At 46.9% G+C, this 21,349-nt stretch overlaps 1 protein-coding gene across 4 annotated transcripts in view; it reads left to right on the top strand.

Moving 5' to 3' along the window:
* FKBP1B (FKBP prolyl isomerase 1B) overlaps window positions 1–21,148 on the top strand; it is a 76,388-nt gene extending 55,240 nt beyond the window's left edge. For 3 of the 4 annotated variants that reach the window (XM_068143127.1, XM_068143128.1, XM_068143129.1), the window contains 2 exons: window positions 13,416–13,528; window positions 20,420–21,148. In XM_068143127.1, coding sequence (XP_067999228.1) covers window positions 13,416–13,528; window positions 20,420–20,548 — 242 coding nt within the window. In that variant the 3' untranslated portion in view covers window positions 20,549–21,148. Of the gene's footprint in view, window positions 1–7,054; window positions 9,207–13,415; window positions 13,529–20,419 lie in introns of those variants that run through there. The other variant, XM_068143130.1, reaches the window with a different exon arrangement.
* Window positions 21,149–21,349: the final 201 nt, after the last annotated feature.

Raw genomic sequence — 21,349 nt, 5'->3', positions numbered from 1 at the left:
TCCAGCAGAGCAATGCTTAAGACCCATCTGTCAAGATAACAGCTGCCCCTTTTTCTATAATTGATTTATAAGACCACCAAGATAAAAACTTAGAAAGTACCTATTTATAATAATGAATGGTGCTGTTAATAGCTGCTTTCTGCTGTAGCTCTCAAAATACTTTAAAGGCTTACTGAATGAAGCCTTTCGAGATACCTAAGGCAAAGTATATTAATTCATAATACTGCTGAATATGCTAGTGACTGTCTCTCTGACATTGGGAATTCCACAGTCATTCCACAGAGAATAAAACAAAGGCAAGTTATACTTGCACATCTGTCTAGTAACAGAACCTATTCTTTTTGACATCTTGCTTTTTGCTCTGGTCACAACTCTCTGCTATTCTGAATCCTTGCAGTATTCTGCTCTGGCGATTGCTCCCAAGTGCATCATTCAGCTTAGTTTCAAATTACTGTGATCCAGGCCTTAAACTGATGCATATATTTTGGTACTTTCATGGATATCAAGGGAACTGTTAATATCAGAGAGTCTGCAACACTGGGAACAATGAACAAAAATAAGAAACAAATGTGGCAAAAGAAGAATTTTGCAGCTAGTGTTATTTCTGAGCATTCAGTTTACAGACAGAGCAATATTTATGATACTGCTGTGTTCTGCCTTGGAGAACATAAAACACTATTTATATTGAATACTGCAGAAAGACCTTTTTTTTGTGGAAGCAGGTGTGTTCCTAGTGGGTGGGAAGAAGAAACTATACATCTATGGAAAGATTTATTCCTTTAATAAGTATATCTTGTATATCTTTAAAAAGGCAGCCTAGATAAACAGTGGTGTCTGAGTATGACATTCTTCCTCTGGAATGTTTCAGCAAATGATAAAGATTACTTGGCAAAATGCTGGGTTTACATAATCTTCATGTTGTCAGAAGTTTGGCCTACCATTATGAGGGTTACCCAATACATAACTTGTTAATAAACCATTCTCAGAAGTCTATGGTCCTGTCCCCATCAATGGAGAAAGTGCAGCATCTACATGCCTGCCTTTCTTCACTCTTAGAGAACAGTAGTATTTCACCTAATTACCCTGGAAACTGTGTGTTACACTGATATGAGGCCCCATGGTGGCCCCAAAGTTGTGCCAATGAAGTCATGTCTTTCTTTCCCACAAGGAATTGCAGATGGGAGGAGCTGGATTTCCCCAGGAATTCCCTGAGCACTTGTGAAGGAAGGCAACATTGCATAATGCCAACCAGGAAACCTATGCCACATCTTTAAAATAAGACACATTATAGGAATGTCTGACCATTCTGAGTCAGAAAGTTGGATACCCTGAATATAAAGAGTTTGAATTCTGCATTGTGTGTTGTGTACATATGAGATCACAATGGAACAGCAGTGTCTGTTTCTGACTTATTTAAACTGTCTGTAACTTTGGCATCCTGACTGTGCTGTGTTTCATGGCTCAGTCAACACCCATTTTTAATAAACTCTTACTTGCCTCTGGTTGCATCTCATGTCTCTTTTTTCCAAGAATGTTTTTCTCCTTCCTATTTGAGAACAAAACAGTAGCTAAGTCCTTTGCAGGATGTTAGACAATTGCTGTGTTTGTCAAGATGAGTTTCAGTAAAACACTCCAGTGAACAAGGTGTGGCTGTGCATAAAGAAAGCTAGGATATAACGAAAAGCAGGGTAAACAGGGACTTACGCTCAGAGCTTTCCTAGGACACGTCTGGAGATTCCTTTCTACTTTCTGTGGTATTTTTTCCATAGTCTACATCTGTATTCAGAAGCTTGGTTGACCTAGCTTGGGGCCTTCTTGTGCCATAGATGGCTACTATGCTCACATATTGCAGTGAGGTTTAACCCCCTACTGAAGCACATAACTTCCCAGTGGAAGGTCACCTGCACATTCATATATGTGCTACAGGCTAAAATGTCAAATCCATACCACTGTTGCACAGGCAGTCATCAAGCAAAAATGGTACGAAGGAAATTACGTTTGTGATGTGGCAGGGGGTTAGCTTGAGAATAAAACCAATACAAAAATAAAGAGATTAATTGTGTTGTCCTGTCATCTGGTGCACCAGATGGTCAGTATTCTTTGGCAAAGCTCTGATACATGTTTTTGGGTGGGAAATCTTGCAAAATGTTGTCTTTGTATTACAGCTGAGGCCTTGAACTGCTTTTTGGCTGGTAGCAGAGGATAGACCTAGCCCACTCAGTAATGTTCCCTTTCCCTCCAGAACCTGTATTACAGGACATGATATTTAGGAGTAGATATGCAAGAGGTACAAAGCACTTCTGTAGTAATATAGTGTCTCTAAAATTTTGCTTTAAACATCTATTGTCTTACTCATTGGCATGCCCATATTGACCTGATTCTGCCATGCTTACTCAAATGAAATTTGCCTTATGCTGCAGAGCATGTATATTTTTCAGCTAAACATTAATGGTAACAGACAACAGGATACCTGAGAAATTGCTTTGGTCTCCTTACAATTCAGGTGGAATATTCTTGTTGAGCCTCATACCTGTCTTGAGTGTATATCTACTTTTTCTTCTCTTTTAAAAGTATGCAAATCTATAAAGCCATTAGGACAGAATAATAACTTTTAGCAGAGTGAATTAGACAACTGTGTGTAATTTTCTTGGCTGTAAAGTCAACCTAAGTGCAAGGCTCTTTCATATTGTCTTGTAGTTGTACACAGCACTGATATATAGTGCATGATAATGCATTATTGAGTAGTTGTCTGTTGTGTCTTCATTGCATGCTGTCAGCTGCATAATAAATAATTGATTGTGTTGCTCTTAATCCACATTAAAGATATATGAGTATATATTACATGAAGAAAATGAAGCAGCAAGGCTGGCTGTGTTAAAAAGTTCAACCATTACTGAAGTGCTCTGCAGTAACAGGAACTAAGAAATGGCCACCACTGCTATCCATTTCCCATTTCTATACTTTGAGTCAGTAGTTGTCATGGCAACAAATGGCACAGTCAAATCAGTGCTGATGGCTTTTTAAAAAACAACAACAACAAATCTGCTAAAGACCTGATATGCATCCTCCAGCATTTTCAACCATCATCCCTCTAGACTTAAATGTCCCTTAAAAAGATTAATTTTATTTTTTTTCTTAAGTGGTTGTAGACTGTCAAAAAAAAGTCTAACCCAGCAAATCCTTTTTTTTTTTTTTCCCTCCTCAGGTTTTGTTTATATGAAGGAGAAGAAGCTCTAGCAGGGAAAAACTGAGTTTGTGTTTACAGCAGTACTAAACCTCTGTTGCTGAACCTTTCCCTGGAAAGTCCCACGCTTCCCTTCTCAGTTCAGTTGCCAAAGTTCCCATACAGGACACAGCAAGACGGCTCACTAGTCAAATACAGCACAGGAAATTAAATCATCCTCCAGCTTACATTCAGTACTCTTTAGTTCCATTACAACAATCATAATTTTGGATGAAAACAATTTTCAGCAGAAAAATGGATGAGATGCCACATGTGTCCAGAAAAGAGTTTGCTTTGAAAATCAAAATAAGGAAAACAGAAGTATACACTACTTAACTGCCTGGCTATTTGAAAGGAGGCTCATGTCCAAGAGTATCATAGTATCAGTCAGGGTTGGAACGGACCACAAGGATCATCTAGTTCCAACCCCCCTGCCATCGGCAGGGACACCCCACACTAGATCAGGCTAGCCAGAGCCTCATCCAGCCTGTTCTTAAACACCTCCAGGGACAGGGCCTCAACCACCTCCCTGGACAACCCATTCCAGGGCTTCACCACTCTCATGGTGAAGAACCTCCTCCTCACATCCAGCCTGAATCTCCCCACCTCCAGCTTCATTCCGTTCCCCCTAGTCCTATCACTACCTGAGATCCTGAGAAGTCCCTCCCCAGCCTTCCTGTAGGCCCCCTTCAGATACTGGAAGACCACAATAAGGTCACCTTGGAGCCTTCTCTTCTCTGGACTGAACAGCCCCAACTCCTTCAGTCTGTCCTCATAGGAGAGGTGCTCCAGCCCCCTGATCATCCTCGTGGCCCTTCTCTGCACACGTTCCAGCACGTCCATATCCCTCTTGTAATAGGGGCTCCAGAACTGGACACAGTACTCCAGGTGGGGTCTCACCAGAGCTGAGTAGAAGGAAAGAATAAAACCCCTTAATTCATTTATTTAGAATAAACCAAACCAGGTTGGAAGAGACCTTCAAGATCATCGCGTCCAACCCATCAACCAATCCAACCCACCCAAACAGCTAACCCATGGCACCAAGCACCCCATCAAGTCTCCTCCTGAACACCTCCAATGACGGCGACTCTACCACCTCCTTGGGCAGCCCATTCCATTGGGCAATCACTCTTTCTGTATAGAGCTTCTTCCTAACATCCAACCTGAACCTCCCCTGGCGCAGCCTGAGACTGTGTCCTCTTGTTCTGGTACTGGGTGCCTGGGAGAAGAGACCATCATCCGCCTGTCTACAACCTCCCTTCAGGTAGTTGTAGAGAGTGATAAGGTCACCCCTGAGTCTCCTCTTCTCCAGGCTAAGCAGCCCCAGCTCCCTCAGTCTCTCCTCATAGGGCTTGTGTTCCAAGTCCCTCACCAACTTTGTTGCCTTTCTCTGGACTCATTCCAGCAAGTCAACATCCTTCCTAAACTGAGGGGCCCAGAACTGGACACAGTTCTCGAGGTGCAGCCTAACCAGTGCAGTGTACAGGGGCAGAATGACCTCCCTGCTCCTGCTGGCCACACTGTTCTTGATGCAGGCCAGGATGCCATTGGCCCTCCTGGCTGCCTGGGCACACTGCAGGCTCATGTTCAGCCTACCATCGACCAGTACCCCCAGGTCCCTCTCTGCCTGGCTGCTCTCCAGCCACCCTGACCCCAGCCTGTAGCTCTGCATGGGGTTGTTGTGGCAAATGTGCACAACCCGGCACTTGGATGTGTTAAATCTCATGCCGTTGGATTCTGCCCATCTGTCCAGCCTGTCGAGGTCCCTCTGCAGAGCCTCTCTACCCTCCAGCACATCAACTCCTGCCCCAAACTTGGTGTTGTCTGCAAATTTACTGATGATGGACTCAATGCCCTCATCCAGATCATCAATAAAGATGTTAAAGAGCACAGGGCCCAGTACTGATCCTTGGGGCACACCACTAGTGACTGGCCGCCAGCTGGATGTGGCACCATTCACCACCACTCTCTGGACTCGGCCATCCAGCCAGTTCCTAACCCAGCTCAGAATACTGCTGTCCAAGCCATGGGCTGACAGCTTGGCCAGGAGTTTGCTATGGGGGATGGTGTCAAATGCCTTGCTGAAGTCCAGGTAGACTACATCCACAGGCCTCCCCACATCCACCAGACGGGTCACCTGATCATAGAAGGAGATCAGGTTGGTCAGGCAGGACCTGCCCTTCCTAAATCCATGCTGGCTAGGCTTGATCCCTTGGCCATCCTCTAAGTGCTGTGTGATTGCACTCAGGATGACCTGTTCCATGATCTTGCCTGGCACTGAGGTCAGGCTGACAGGCCTATAATTCCCTGGCTCATCCAACCGGCCCTTCTTGTGGATGGGCACCACGTTGGCTAGCTTCCAGTCCTCTGGGACATCTCCAGTGAGCCAGGACTGCTGGAAAATGATGGAGAGCGGCTTGGCCAGCTCATCTGCCAGCTCTCCCAGCACCCTAGGATGGATCCCATCTGGTCCCATGGACTTGTGGGGATCCAAGCAGCTGAGCAGATCACCAACTACCCCATTCTGGAACAGTGGAAAACTATGCTGCTCCCTGGCTCCTTCTGCCAGCTCTGCAGGCCAGCTGTCAGGAAGACGTTCTGCCCTTCTAGTAAAAATTGAGGCAAAGAAGGTGTTAAGTATCTCTGCCTTTTCCTCATCCCTTGATACAACATCTCCCTCCATGTCAACCAAGGAGTGGAGGTTGTCTCTGCCCTTCCTCTTGCTATTAATGTATTTATAGAAGGACTTTTTGTTGTCCTTCACAGTAGAGGCCAGTTTAAGCTCCAAGTGTGCTTTTGCCTCCCTAATTTTCTTCCTACAAGACCTAGCAACATCCTTAAACATTCCATGGGTTGCCTCCCCTCTCTTCCAAAGATGATACACCCTCTTTTTTTCCCTTAGTTCTATTAAAAGTTCATTTACCATCTAGGCTGGCCATCTGCCCTGGCAGCTCATCTTCCGGCACATTGGCACAGCCTGTCCCTGAGCCTTCAACAATTCTTCCTTGAAGTAGGTCCAGCTCTCCTGGACCCCTTTATTATTAAGGGCTTTATCCCAAGGAACCCTCTGAATTAGTTCCTTGAGTAACCTGAAGTCTGCCCTCCGGAAGTCCAGAGTGGAGGTCTTCTTGCTACCCCTCTTAGCTTGACCAAAAACCGAAAATTCAATTATCTCGTGGTCACTGGACCCCAAACACCCTCCAACCACCACATCACCCACCAGCCCTTCCCTGTTGGTGAAGAGGTCAAGCATAGCCTTGCCCCTGGTAGGCTCTCGCAGCACCTGGGATAAGAAGCTGCCCTCCATGCATTCTAAGAACCTCCTAGACTGTCTCCTCTCTGCTGTGTTGAGATCCCAGCAGACGTCAGGCAGGTTGAAGTCACCCATGAGAACCAGGTCCGGAGATCTTGAGACAGCCTTAAGCTGCCTATAGAATGCTTCATCAACATCTTCCTCCTGGTTGGGTGGTCTATAACAGACTCCAACCTGGATGTCTGCCCTGCCGGTCTTCCCTCTAATTCTTACCCACAAGTATTCAACCCGATCGTCCCTAATCTCCGTCTCAGTGGCATCTAGTGCCTTCCTGATGTACAGGGCCACCCCTCCACCCCTTCTTCCTTGCCTGTCTCTCCTGAAGAGCTTGTAGCTGTCAATTGTGGCGCTCCAGTCATGTGAGTTGTCCCGCCACGTCTCTGTGATGGCAACTACATCATAACTTTCCTGATGCAACAAGGCTTCCAGCTCCTCTTGTTTGTTACCCATGCTTCGTGCATTAGTGTACATGCACTTCAGCTGGGCTGCTGGTTTCACCTCCGACTCTAGCTTGTTGCCCCCAGACTCTTGCCTGAGGGGACTAGTTTCAGCCCCTTCCTTCTTCGAAACTAGTTTAAAGCCCTGTCAATGAGACATGCCAATTCCCTTCCCAGGATCTGTTTACCTTTGGGGGACAGGCCGTTCGCATATACTGTGACCTTTCCCCTTCTCTGGGACAGATGTACTCCATCTGTTGCCAGCTGGCCTGGTGCAGTAGAAAGTTTCCAAATATCAAAAAATCCAAAATTCTTTTGACTGCACCAGCCTCTAAGCCACTTGTTAACTATAGCTGCTGACCTGTTCCTTACTGTATTCCCTCCTGCAGTTAAGGGTATTGATGAAAAAATTACTTGTGCCCCTGACCCCTCAACCAGGTCTCCCAGGGCCCTGAAGTCATCTTTGATAGCCCTGGGAGTTCTGGTTGCAACATCATCATTCCCTAACTGCATAACTAGTAAAGGGTAGTAGTCAGAGGGCTGCACCAGTCTAGGCAGCCTACTGGTAACATCGTTAACTTGGGCTCCTGGCAGACAAAAGAGTTCCCTATGAGATGGGTCAGGCTGACATATAGGGCCCTCCATTCCCCTCAGTAGGGAATCACCAATAACAGTTACCCTTCTCTTTCTTTTGAGGGAACAGGTCCTGATGCCAGGGGAAGGCTGCTTAACCTTAGGCTGCTTAGCCTCAGGGAGAACCCCAGATGGTGTGTCCTCCGGCATCAGGACCATCTCACCCTCGATCTCCAGTGCTCCATGCCTGTTTTCCAAGAGCAGCGGGGAAGGTGAGGGGAGGCAAGGAGGTTTAACTTTGCGTCTTTTGAGAGGAACCTGTGTCCATTCCCCTCTGCTTTTTGAATAACCAGCCTCTGCTGGAGGAGCCTGCAGAGCCTGCTTACTCTGATTCAACTCTTTCCTCCTCTGGTTCATCTCTTTCCTCCTTTGGTCCATCTCCTTCCTCCTCTGGTTCATCTCTTTCCTACATTCCCTTACATTTCTAAGGCTAGCAACCTTATCCTTCAGTCTGGCCACCATATTAAGCAGATAGTCAACGTGCTCACACCTTATACAATAGTTGCCTCCACAACCCTGCTTCTCAAGAGCCAGGCTCCAGCATTCTCTACAGCCAGATACCTGGACAGCTACCTGCTTGTGTTCCACCTCAGTCTGGGTCGACACTGATTTTTTTAGGGAGATTTTGCTGCAAGTCACAACCATGCCTGTCCCTGGCCACAGCACCTACTGCACAACAACAACAACAACAACAAAACAAAAAAAAAAACAAAAAAAAAAACCACAAAAAAAAACAACAACAAGCATGAGAGTACAAGAGAATACGGGATGCCCGATGAAGAGAGCCTGCACGAGCCTCAGCTGACCCTTTTAAATTCAGCCGCTCCCGCCGCTGGGATCATGAGTCTGACCACGTGAAAGAGAGGCTGCTCCTTCCTCCCGGCAAAACTCAGCAGCGATGGCGATTCCCACAGCCCGAAAAGGAGAGCAGCAGCTGGTCCCCAGCGGTTGCTGGTCTTGGTGCTGTCCCCAGCAGGCTGCCCGACGAAGAGAGACGAAGAATCACCTCCCTTGACCTGCTGGCCACACTTCTCCTGATGCAGCCCAGGATCTGATTGGCTTTGCGGGCTGCAAGTGCACATTGAGAGCTCACGTTGAGCTTTTTGTCCACCAGCACCCCCAAGTCTCTCTCCTCAGGGCTACCCTCCAGCCAGTCACTGCCCAGCCTGTATTTGTGCCTGGGATTGCCTCGACCCAGATGCCGGACCCTGCACTTGCTCTTATTGAACTTCATGAGGTTGGCTTGTGCCCACCTCTCCAGCCTGTCAAGGTACCTCTGGATGGCCTCCCTTCCCTCCAGCGTGTCTGCTGCACCACACAGCTTGGTGTCATCAGCAAACTTGCGGAGGGTGCACTCAATGCCACTGTCCATGTCCCCCACAAAGATGTTAAACAAGACAGGTCCCAGGACTGATCCCTGAGGGACTCCGCTTGTCGCTGGTCTCCACTGGGACATGGAGCCATTGACAGCCATTCTTTGGGTGCGGCCATCAAGCCAGTTCCTTATCCATCTAGTGGTCCACCCATCAAACCCATGTGTCGCCAGTTTGGAGACCAGGATGTGGTGCGGGACAGTGTCGAAGGCTTTGCTCAGGTCCAGGTAAATGACATCAGTTGCTCGCCCCTCATCTATTAATTTTGTCACCTGCTCATAGAAGGCCACCAGGTTGGTCAGGCAGGATTTGCCCTTGGCAAAGCCATGCTGACTGTTCCCAATCACCTCTTCACTATTCTTCTGAGTGAGTAGTGACTCCAGGAGGATTTGCTCCATGATCTTTCCAGGCACAGAGGTGAGACTGACTGGCCTGTAGTTCCCTGGTTCCTCCTTCTTACCCTTTTTGAAAATGGGGGTAATGTTTCCCATTTTCCAGGGGGAGGAGAAGGATAACAGAGATAACAGAATCTATTGGGATGTGTACATCCAGTGTCCTGGCGCTTCACAAATTTGGAAGTACAGGGCCTTGGTTGACACAGGAGCCCAGTGCACTATAATACCATCAAATTATCAGGGATCAGAGTCTATAACTATTATGGGAGTCACTGGTGGATCTCAAGACTTAAGTAAGGTGGAGTTTAATATAAAGCTTTGGCCATCTCTCATGTTCCCTTTAAGAAAGGGAACATGTCCCTTTCTTAAAGGCAAATCCTCAAACGGTCACAACTACTGAAGAAGTCTTCGAGAAAGGTAACAAAATCATTGACATTCTTCTGAATGCAGGTTTTGCCATCAAGCGAGACAAGGTGAAAGGACCTACCACAGAGATTCAGTTTCTGGGAGTGCAGTGGCAGCATGGACGCCGACACATTCCAGTGGATGTGGTAAATAGAGTCTCTACCATGGCAAATCCCACAAACAAGCAAGACACCTTACGTTTCTTGGGGGTAGTGGGATCTTGGATGCTGCACATTCCTGGATACAGTCAGATTGTGAAACCTGTGTATGATGTGACTCAAAAGAGAAACAATTTCCACTGGGGACCTGAACAACAAGCAGCCTTTGACCAGATAAAGCAAGAGGTGATCCAAGCAATGGGTCTGGGACCCGTCCGGGATGGTCCAGACATTAAGAACATTTTGTACATGGCTGCAAGTGACAATGGTCCAACCTGGTGCCTGTGGCAAAAAGCTCCAGGTGAGACACGTGGACGACCTCTTGGTTTCTGGAGTAGAGGTTACAGAGGTTCAGAGGCTAAATATACTCCAACAGAAAAAGAGATTTTGGCTGCCTATGAAGGAGTAAAAGCATCTTCTGAAGTAATTGGAACTGAATCACAACTTCTCTTAGCTCCCAGATTACCAGTTTTGAATTGGATGTTCAAAGGCAAAGGCTCCACACCACATCGTGCTACAGACTCAACATGGTCTAAGTGGATGGCTCTGATAACACAGAGAGCTCGGATGGGAAATCGTGAAAGACCTGGTCTAGTGGAGGTGGTCTCAAGTTGGCCTGAAGGTACCAACTGTGCTAAACCTCCAGAGGAGAAAGTAACTCGTGCTGAGGAAGCTCCTCCTTACAATGACCTTTCTGATGATGAAAAGAAATATGCTTTGTTCACAGACGGTTCCTGTCGTCTTGTTGGAAACAAGCGAAGGTGGAAGTCTGCAGTGTGGAGTCCAACACGCCGAGTTGCAGAGGCGAAAGATGGAGAAGGAGAATCCAGTCAGTTTGCAGAGGTAAAAGCTGTCCAGCCAGCTCTCGATGTAGCTGAACATGAGAGATGGCCAAAGCTTTATCTCTACACCGACTCATGGATGGTAGCCAGTGCTCTATGGGGTTGGCTAAAGAACTGGAAGAAGAATGGTTGGCAGAGGAAGGGAAAACCCATTTGGGCAGCTGAACTGTGGCAGGACATTGCTGATCAAGTTGAGAGAATTCCAGTGAAGGTGAGACACATTGGTGCTCACATTCCTAAGAGCAAAGCTACTGAGGAACAACAACACAACCATCAGGGAGATTTAGATGCAAGAGTTTCTCAAGTAGACATGCACTCTAATCGTGATCTTGACTGGTAGCACCGAGGTGAGATATTCTTAGCTCGGTGGGCTCATGATTTGACAGGACCTCAAGGCAGAGATGCAACATACCAATGGGCTTGTGACAGATCCATAGACATTTCCATGGATGCTATCACACAAGTTATCCATGACTGTGACATTTGTGCTGCTATTAAGCAGGCAAAACGACTTAAGCCCTTGTGGTATGGTGACAGATGGTCCAAGTACAAGTATGGTGAAGCTTGGCAGATTGACTACATCACTCTACCACGTTCTCGTTCTGGTAAGCAGTACGTGCTTACTATGGTAGAGGCAAACACTGGATGGTTGGAAACTTATCCAGTTCCACATGCAACTGCACGCAACACCATTCTCAGTCTGGAGAGACAGATCCTGTGGAGACATAGAACTCCAGAGAGGATTGAGTCAGACAATGGAACTCATTTCAAGAACAACCTTGTAAAGAACTGGGCCAAAGAGCACGGTATTGAGTGGATTTTCCATATTCCTTACTATGCACCATCTTCAGGGAAGATTGAATGCTACAACAGTTTGTTGAAGACCACTCTCAAAGCCATGGGGGGGGTGGATATTTGAAAAAAAGAGGGAAAAACATTTAGCACAAGCAACCTGGCTGGTAAATAGTAGAGGTTCAGTGAACCGAGCTGGACCTGCACATTCAGATCTGCTACAGAAAGTGGAAGGTGATAGAGTTCCTGTTGTTAGAGAAAAGAATCTGTTAGGTAAAACTGTTTGGGTATTTTCTCCCTCAGGAGAGGCTAAACCTGTCCAAGGGGTGGTTTCAGCTGAAGGTCCGGGTCACACTTATTGGGTAATGCAAGAGAATGGTGAAATTCAGTGTATTCCACAAAGAAATTTAACTTTAGCTGAAAGAGTTTAATTTCAAACTGTTGTACAGCTACATCGCATCCAAAGGAAGAATCAACAAGGAATCTACGGTGCACGAGCCCTGAGAACCCTGAGAGCCCTGTGTCAACTAAGAGACCCTGAGAATCCCTGTCTTCCTTTTCTTCGCTTCATCAGCGAAGAGATAACCTGTTTTCCATTTTTCTCATTTCCTGATTTTCTTGGACTTTTGAATCATCTACATCTGAGGATATCCGGAGTGGACTATGAACTTTACTTACGAACTGTAAATATCATCTTGGATTGGATGGACAGTATGAACAGCCAATGAAATTGTTTAGAAGGGGTGGACTGTGACCGTTTGAGGCTGTGCCTTTAAGAAAGAGACAGTGCTGGGACACTATGGCTGAATGGTTTGGAATGTTAACGAAAACAATCAGATATTCTAAACTAATTTCATTGGTGGATTGGTAGAATGCAGTTTTAAGTTTAGGTGCAGCTGGGACTTTCCTCAGTTCGCTCCTTTCCTTCTCCCTTTCCAGCTCGTCTGCTTCTGGGCTCCCTGCCAGAGCGACCTTGAACAGATAAGGCCTACTAACACTTTGCTTTAATTAATAACTGCTCTTTTTGTCTCTTTCTAACCCTCGTTGGGGAATAAGGGGATAGAAGGGGGTACTGGGGGGGAACCCTCCTCCGGAGGAGGGAATTTTGTTCCTATATTGTTGTTGTTTTTTTTTACTTTGCTGTATATTTCTGTATATATGTTGTAAATACCATAAATTGTGTATATATCCTACATTCCCCAAAATTGCTTGTAAATATAGCATTTTCCCTTTGCTTCTCTGGCTGGCTAGCTGTGGGTTTTTTTCTTCCTCTTTGTGCGGGAGAGAAGGCTGGGCCCTTCTTTCTCAAACCCTCCACAGTTAGTTACACTCTTCAAAGAATACCTTGAAATAAATGTCAGGTATTTAATGAGAAGTAAACCTAGTCACATTTGTGTTACATTTGGATTCTTTGTCTGTAGGTTTGTTTTAGGGAACTTCTATGTGTTTAGGAGCGGGCCTGGATCAGGCCCCTGCACTGGGTTTCTGTCTTCTGCTGCTTCCTGCTTGTTCTTTGCCTGCTTTTATCTACTTAGCCAGGAGGTTCTGTTGTGTAAGCAACAGCTGTTCTGTATGTCTGTGCAACGTTTGGTGTGATATGATTTATAACCTGTTACATGAAGAATAACAAGAATAATAAATTTCTATGTTAGAGCCTAAAGTACTGGAAGGCAAATGTAAAAATGCATCACCACTGCTTTTGACTCTCCTGCCATGTTTGTTTTGCATGAGGCTTCAAAGTTAAATGGAAATTAGTAGCATTAGTTTTTTTCCCTCCTTCCCTCTCTCTCATCACTTAAATTTAGATGTAACTCAAATTGAAGCTGTGTGTCTTGTTTTGATAGGAATGCTACAGAATGGAAAGAAGTTTGATTCCTCCAGAGACAGAAACAAGTCTTTTAGGTTCAAAATTGGCAGACAAGAAGTCATTAAAGGATTTGAAGAAGGTGTTACACAGGTATGAAGAAATTATTCTGCCTGAACTTCAAACTAGCTGAAGGTGTGTGAACACAGCAATGTCTGGTGCAATGGTGGCAAGACCAAGTGAAAATCACAATGTAGGACATGATGTAGTTTTCTGAAAGCACGGTCCATTTGAGCACAGCATTTTCTGTAGTTCTTCTGCCTCCATCCAGGGGCATCCTCTACTCATGAGGCTTTCCACGTGGTATTGCCTGGAAAATGACATGTGAAGTCCCCTCTCCAGGTGCCAGTGTTCCACATAAGTCCTGTCACTTTTCTGTGGGCACCTCCACAAATAGACAATAGTGGCCTCTAAGTTGTTCCAGGTGGCAGCAATTCATAGGGTGGCCTCTCTTCAGCTATTCAATAGAAGTCCAAGCTGCCCTTTTTGGTGACATCCATGACTGAGCTACTGACTTTGACCCCTACTGAGTAAGATATCAAACTGTACTGTTAAAATTTTTATGATTTCAGACTCCCAGCTACAATGACTGACCAGCCCTACATTGAGAAAAGGGAAATTGCCCTCCATTAATTAGTTTGAGTGCCAAAACAGTAAAACTCTAGAGGAGCCACATGATGCAATTCATTGTCAACTCTTGGGTTTTGTCTGCAGTGCTGTGAGGGCCCTTTACATGGAGTGTGATCAGGCTGCTCAAGTGCAAGAGTGTATGAACCCTATTTTGGGGTCCTAGAAAGAAACTGCTCAAATATTATTATAGGAACAGCTATGACAGGAACAAGTTCTTGTGCTTAAATAGAGACAAGGGAAGAATGCAAAATGAGAAACAATCCACTGAGGAGTGATACAACCATGATTTTCCAGAGAGGGATGAAAGAGAAAATGATGTAACAGACCCCAGCGCGTGGCTGAGGAGAGAGGCAGCTTGAGAAGCGCAGCTCTGGGAGTTTGGCTTTTGGCTTTGATTCCCTTGCTTTTCAGGCGGTAAGGGGCTGGTGGCTTGGGACTTTCCAAAGAGAGGAGGAGGGGCAGCGGGCTCGGATTGCCTACCTGCCGGAGGGCAGTGACGTAGCTGGGGGAGGGGTTGCCGTGGAGACCGCGCGCAAACCAAACAGACCCCAGCGCGTGGCTGAGGAGAGAGGCAGCTTGAGAAGCGCAGCTCACCTTCGCACTGACAGGGAAAAAAAAAAAAAAAAAAAAAAAAAAAAGCCGTGTGGAGAGGGTGGTTACTGCAAGATGGTCACCACTAGAGCAAAGGCTAACAGAAGGACAGTGGGCACCCAAACAGAGACCACACACAAGCATGCAGATGTTCAGGCAGGTGGCTGCAGTGAGTGCTGGAGCCTGGCACTCGACATGGAGGCTGGAGGGAGCAGCTCCTGTTTCAGGTGTGAGCAGGTCAGTGATCTGATGAGCATGGTGGTCAAACTAAAAGAAGAGGTGGAAAGGCTAAGAGCTAGAAGAGATGGCGAGCAGAAAATTGACAATTCCCATAATGTAATCTCTTCTAAACCAGAACAGGGGGTAACACTTAGGGGAACAGGGAGTTTGATACCTTCCCAGAAGCAAGATTCTCAACCTCCCTGTAGTAACCCCCATGAGCAGGGCCAATGGGAACAGGTCACTGCCCGACGGAAGAAATGCAAACAAAGGAAGTCTGCTCCTGTGAGCAGCACGCTGCCTCCAGTGCAGTTACAGAACAGGTATGAGGCTCTGCAGGAGGAACAGGTCATTGGTAAGGTCGAGGACCCAAGAAGGTCAGAAGCTGCACCAATGACAGGTTGCCTCAGGCCAGCCATCAAAACTTACCCAGAAAAGAAACCTCGCAGGGTCATCGTCATAGGAGACTCCCTACTGAGGGGAACAGAGGGCCCAATATGCAGACCAGACCCATTTCATAGAGCGGTCAGCTGCCTCCCTGGTGCCCAAGTAAAAGACATTGTAGATAGAATTCCCAACCTCGTGAGTCCTTCAGACTACTACCCACTGCTGGTCTTTCAGGTGGGCAGTGACGATGTAACAATGAGAGGCTCACAATCTATTAAAAAAGACTTCAGAACCTTAGGGCAAATGCTAAAGGGATCAGGGGCTCAAGTCGTGTTCTCTGCCATCCCTCTAACGTCAGCAATGGATGACGACACACTGAGGAAGGGCCAACAGATCAATTCATGGCTCAGGGGCTGGTGCCATCGACAGGGCTTTGGGTTCCACAATCATGGATTGGTTTTCAAGGCACCTGAGCTGAAAACAACTCATGGGACACACTTGTCCCAGAGTGGGATAAGAATCCTGGGGCAGGAATTGGCAGGGCTCATTGATAGGGCTTTAAACTAGATTTGAAGGGGGAAGGGGTTAATAGTCTCCTGCTGGCTGGTGACAAACAGAGGGGCAGCTCACCAGCAGTAGAGAGAAAGAGAGCTGGTAAGGGCTCTCAACTTGCTACCCTGAGGCAAGCCACGAATGATCCACCAGGACATTCTGTGGAAACCGAGGGGATTTGGCACAAGAGGAGGACAGGGCCAGCCCAGCTGAAGTGCTTCTATGCGAATGCGTGCAGCTTGGGCAACAAACAGGATGAGTTAAGGGCCACTGTGCTGCTGGGATGCCACGACATAGTGGCTGTTACTGAAACTTGGTGGGATGAATCCCATGACTGGGATGTAGGCATAGATGGGTATAAACTCTTTAGGAAGGATAGGCAGGGAAGGAGAGGAGGAGGTGTTGCCCTCTATGTCAATAGCCAGTTGGAATCAGTGGAGCTCCAACTGGGGAGGGATGATAAGCTAGTTGAGAGTGTATGGGTCAAAATTAAAGGCAGGACAGGGGAAGAAGATATTACTGTGGGGGTCTCCTACAGGCCACCTGACCAGCAGATCCAAGCAGATGAGGCCCTCCATAGGCAAATAGAAGCAGCTTCCAGGTCACAAGCCCTGGTCCTCATGGGTGATTTCAACCACCCGGATATCTGCTGGAGGGACAACACAGCAAGGCACCAGCAATCCAGGATGTTCCTGGACTGCATAGAAGACAACTTCCTCCTCCAAATGGTGGAGGAACCAACAAGAAATGGTGCTATGCTGGACCTTGTTCTCACCAACAGGGAAGGGCTGGTAAGCAATGTGAGGCTCATAGACGGCCTTGGCTGCAGTGACCATGAAGCAGTTGAATTTAACATCCTCAGGGCAATCAGGAGGAAGTATTCCAAGCTCACGACCCTAGACTTTAGGCATGCAGATTTTGATCGCTTCAGGGATCTGCTAGCCAAAGTGTCGTGGGACAAAGCCCTGGAGGGAAGAGGGACCCAGGACAGCTGGTCAGTATTCAAGGACCACCTCCTCTGTGTCCAGGAGCTCTGTGTACCAACAAAGAGAAAAGCAGGTAAGAATGCTAGGAGGCCTGCCTGGATGGGCAAGGAGCTACTGGACACACTATTACTTAAAAGGAAACTCTACAGGAAGTGTAGAAGGACAGGTAGAACAGGGGGAATACAAGGAAGCTGCCCGAGCAGCAAGAGTCCTGATCAGGAAAGCCAAAGCAGAGTTTGAGTTGAATCTAGCCAGGGAGATTAAAGGGAATACTAAGAACTTTTACAGGTATATTAATGGGAAGAAGAAGACTAGGGAAGGTGTGGGCCCCCTCAGAAAGGAAAATGGTGACATGGTCACATGTGATGAGGAAAAGGCTGAGGTACTTAATAACTTCTTTACCTCAGTCTTCACTGCAAGGGCCTCTAGCCACACTCCTGATGTTATGGAAGTCAAAGCCAGGGACGGGGAGGAAGAACTGCCCATTGTAAGTGCAGATCAGGTTCGTGATCATCTGAAGAACCTGAAAGTGTTCAAGTCCATGGGACCCGACGGGTTACACCCACGGGTGCTGAGAGAACTGGCAGATGAGGTTGCTAAACCCCTCTCTATTATATTTCAAAAGTCCTGACAGTCTGGTGAAGTCCCCACGGACTGGAAAAGGGGAAACATTGCCCCCATCTTCAAAAAGGGCAAGAAGGAGGAACCAGGGAACTACAGGCCAGTCAGTCTCACCTCTGTGCCTGGAAAGATCATGGAACAGATCCTCCTGGAGTCACTACTCGCTCAAAAGAATAGTGAAGAGGTGATTGGGAACAGTCAGCATGGCTTTGCCAAGGGCAAATCCTGCCTGACCAACCTGGTGGCCTTCTATGAGCAGGTGACAAAATTAATAGATGAGGGGCGAGCAACTGATGTCGTTTACCTGGACCTGAGCAAAGCCTTTGACACTGTCCCACACCACATCCTGGTCTCCAAACTGGTGACACATGGGTTTGATGGGTGGACCACTAGATGGATAAGGAACTGGCTTGATGGTCGCACCCAAAGAGTGGCTGTCAATGGCTCCATGTCCCAGTGGAGGCCAGTGACAAGTGGAGTCCCTCAGGGATCAGTCCTGGGACCTGTCTTATTCAACATCTTTGTGGGGGACATGGACAGTGGCATTGAGTGCACCCTCAGCAAGTTTGCTGATGACACCAAGCTGTGTGGTGCAGCAGACACGCTGGAGGGAAGGGAGGCCATCCAGCGGGACCTTGACAGGCTGGAGAGGTGGGCACAGGCCAACCTCATGAAGTTCAATAAGAGCAAGTGCAGGGTCCTGCATCTGGGTCGAGGCAATCCCAGGCACAAATACAGGCTGGGCAGTGACTGGCTGGGGGGTAGCCCTGAGGAGAGAGACTTGGGGGTGCTGGTGGACAAAAAGCTCAACATGAACTCTCAGTGTGCACTTGCAGCCCGCAAAGCCAATCAGATCCTGGGCTGCATCAGGAGAAGTGTGGCTAGCAGGTCGAGGGAGGTGATCCTCCCCCTCTACTCAGCCCTGGTGAGACCCCACCTGGAGTACTGTGTCCAGTTCTGGAGCCCCTATTACAAGAGGGATGTGGAGGTGCTGGAACGTGTCCAGAGAAGGGCCACGAGGATGATCAGAGGGCTGGAGCACCTCTCCTATGAGGACAGACTGAAGGAGTTGGGGCTGTTCAGTCTGCAGAAGAGAAGGCTCCGAGGTGACCTAATTGTGGCCTTCCAGTATCTGAAAGGGGCCTACAGGAAGGCTGGGGAAGGACTTCTCAGGATCTCAGGTAGTGATAGGACTAGGGGGAATGGAATGAAGCTGGAGGTGGGGAGATTCAGGCTGGATGTGAGGAGGAGGTTCTTCACCATGAGAGTGGTGAAACCCTGGAATGGGTTGTCCAGGGAGGTGGTCGAGGCCCCGTCCCTGGGGGTGTTTAAGAGCAGGCTGGATGAGGCTCTGTCCAGCCTGATCTAGTGTGGGGTGTCCCTGCCCATGGCAGGGGGGTTGGAACTAGATGATCCTTGTGGTCCCTTCCAACCCTGAATGAAACTATGAAACTATGAAACTATGTCCAGTCCTATGGAGAAAGCAAGGCCACCACCCCCTTCTCTCCAGCCAGTGAAAGAGATCCATTTGAGGAATCCTAGAAAAAAAAACCACATTCTTCTCAAGGATTTGAACTTTTTTATTTGGTTTGTAATAAGGCCTAAGAGATGCTCAGGACCGCAGTGTGCTGTAGAAAACAGAAGCCAGTGCAGGTAAAGCAGTGGCAACAAGTGCTGGGTGAATCAATCTGTCCCTTCCTTGACCACTGGCTCCCTGACTCATGTCCCTTATATAGTAAGTGGCCAAAATCTGTTCCAGGAATCAGTGTCCAACATGCTGCCCTCCTGCTCCTCCTGGTGGATCACCATCTGAAATCCAGTTTGGGACTGTCTCACTTCACCCCAGGGTCTGGAGGGATTTGTGGAGTGTGAATAACACAAGGCACTTGGAAAAAGGCACTTTACTATATCTGACATGTAGCTTTTCTCAAACTTTGGTTTAATGACTGTCAGATACCAGCAATATCTGTATTTCTTTGCTCAATTTCTGACAGTTCAAGTTTGCCCCATGCTTAAAACCTGTTGATGACTTACCAGCTGTCTGGCTTGCCAGGGAAGTATTAGAGCAGCAGACAGCTTGCCACATGAAAAGCCCTGCAGGGACCAGGGAGGTCATCTGCTCTTACACCCTTAGCCCCATGGCATGAATACTCCCTGAATCTTGGAAAGCTCATACTTGCATTTTTCTTCTACCTAAACTGATGAAAGCTCTAGTTTCAGCATATTTTATAGAACCTGAAAAAAAATTCAACAGTAGATATCACATAAACTATAGTCCAGTGATGTGCTTGATCTTGGGAGAGAGGTCACAGTTAAAACTGGTACTTCAAATCAGGGATTGTTTCTTGGCCAATGAACATTCAGTCACCAGGGCATGATGAATGAATAGCAGCTTGGGAGCATTCCACCCCAGAATACTCTGTTGGGAGATCAGGGACTTGAATCTTAATACCTCAAATCTCAATGAGCACTCTTACCTCCAGTTCTAGGCTGCAGTGAAATAAATCAGCATTTCTGTCCATCCCAGGGGCAAGGGCTCACTGTGTGAATCAGCAGCACCTGAGGTGAGACATCTGTCCGCAGGTTTGGGCTAAGTTTAGGGCACTGATCTCTCATGAATATAAAGCTCTCTGGTCTTGTCTGTCCCTGACTCAGGCTGATGGTATTACGTGTACGCTGTGCTCTGCAGAAGGAGCTCACTTCTATAGCTGGCTCCAGTGAAGGCAGAATAGTCCAACATATGCATTAAAAAGCCTTTATGTGACTCCCAGACTAGCTCTGGTAACTGCTGTGATGAGCCAGAGGAGTCAGGAAGCCTTCATCTGACCTGTTTGTGACAACTTCAGCTTGAAGCTGAAAGATGAATCTGGTGGTGCCAACTCTCCTCAGTTTTGTAAATCTGCCATGTAGTGATTTGTTCCTTATTTTCCTCCTAATACTGCTTTTTTGTCTTCTCTCTCTCTTTTTTTTTTCTCTCTCTCCACCATCCAAAAACCAGATGAGCTTAGGACAAAGAGCAAAGTTGACCTGCACACCTGAGATGGCCTATGGAGCCACAGGCCACCCTGGGGTTATTCCTCCCAATGCTACTCTCATCTTTGATGTGGAGCTTCTCAGGTTAGAGTGAATCATCTCAAGGGAGTTGTCTGGAGACATCTGTTAATAACCATCCATTCTTTCTCACCTTGCCAGCAGCAGGAGAAATCTTCACTGGAATACCAATCTTCCCTGCTCAAGCTGTTCTGTCAATAGCACCTGCAGTTGGGTTCCTTATGCCTTCTTCCTCTTTTTAACTTTGTGGTGTCTGTATTTGCCTTTTATTAGAAGCCTTGTCCTGGGACAAAGAAGCTTTGTCCAGCGTTGTAACATTCTTCAAGTTGTACATTTTATTTAATTTGCATGTAAGAAGAATTTACAGTGATGACTGAAAAGATATATAAATATATATATATATATTCCTTTTTGGAAAACCACTGCCTTACTGTACACTTAAACCAAGAAAAAGAAAACACAAAAGGTGCTCACACAAACAAATGATAAATAATCTAGTGTAGGCCTTATACACGGACGGGCATTAGCCAAACAAGTTACCTGCGCTGCCACTTTTCTCAACGTGTATGTTCTGCTTGCTGCTGTTTTAAAAAAAAAAAGCTGTCTCAGTTAAGAATTAAAAGCCTATATATATTAAAAGAAAAACAAAACAAAAATAAAAACGTGGTTCTTTACAGTTTCTGCTTCTCTGGCCACTGGAATTCTTTGTGGCGTGTTAAGAAGTTCTAAAAACAATCATCAACGTCATCAACGCATTATTTGTTACTCTGTCTTCTTCTGTGAAATACACATCATTCCATGCACTGCTCCTGGTAGAGATGGCACAATGGGACCAGGAACGTGCATGTAAGGACTGCTGGAAGAGAGAGGTCTCCTG

The sequence above is a fragment of the Melanerpes formicivorus genome, unplaced genomic scaffold (genome assembly GCF_026170545.1).
Source record: "Melanerpes formicivorus ecotype bairdi unplaced genomic scaffold, bMelFor1.0.p_v2 SCAF_9, whole genome shotgun sequence".
Lineage (NCBI taxonomy): Eukaryota > Metazoa > Chordata > Aves > Piciformes > Picidae > Melanerpes > Melanerpes formicivorus.
The sequence above is the reverse complement of the archived record's forward strand: the minus strand, read 5'-3'. Positions and strand labels throughout refer to the sequence as shown.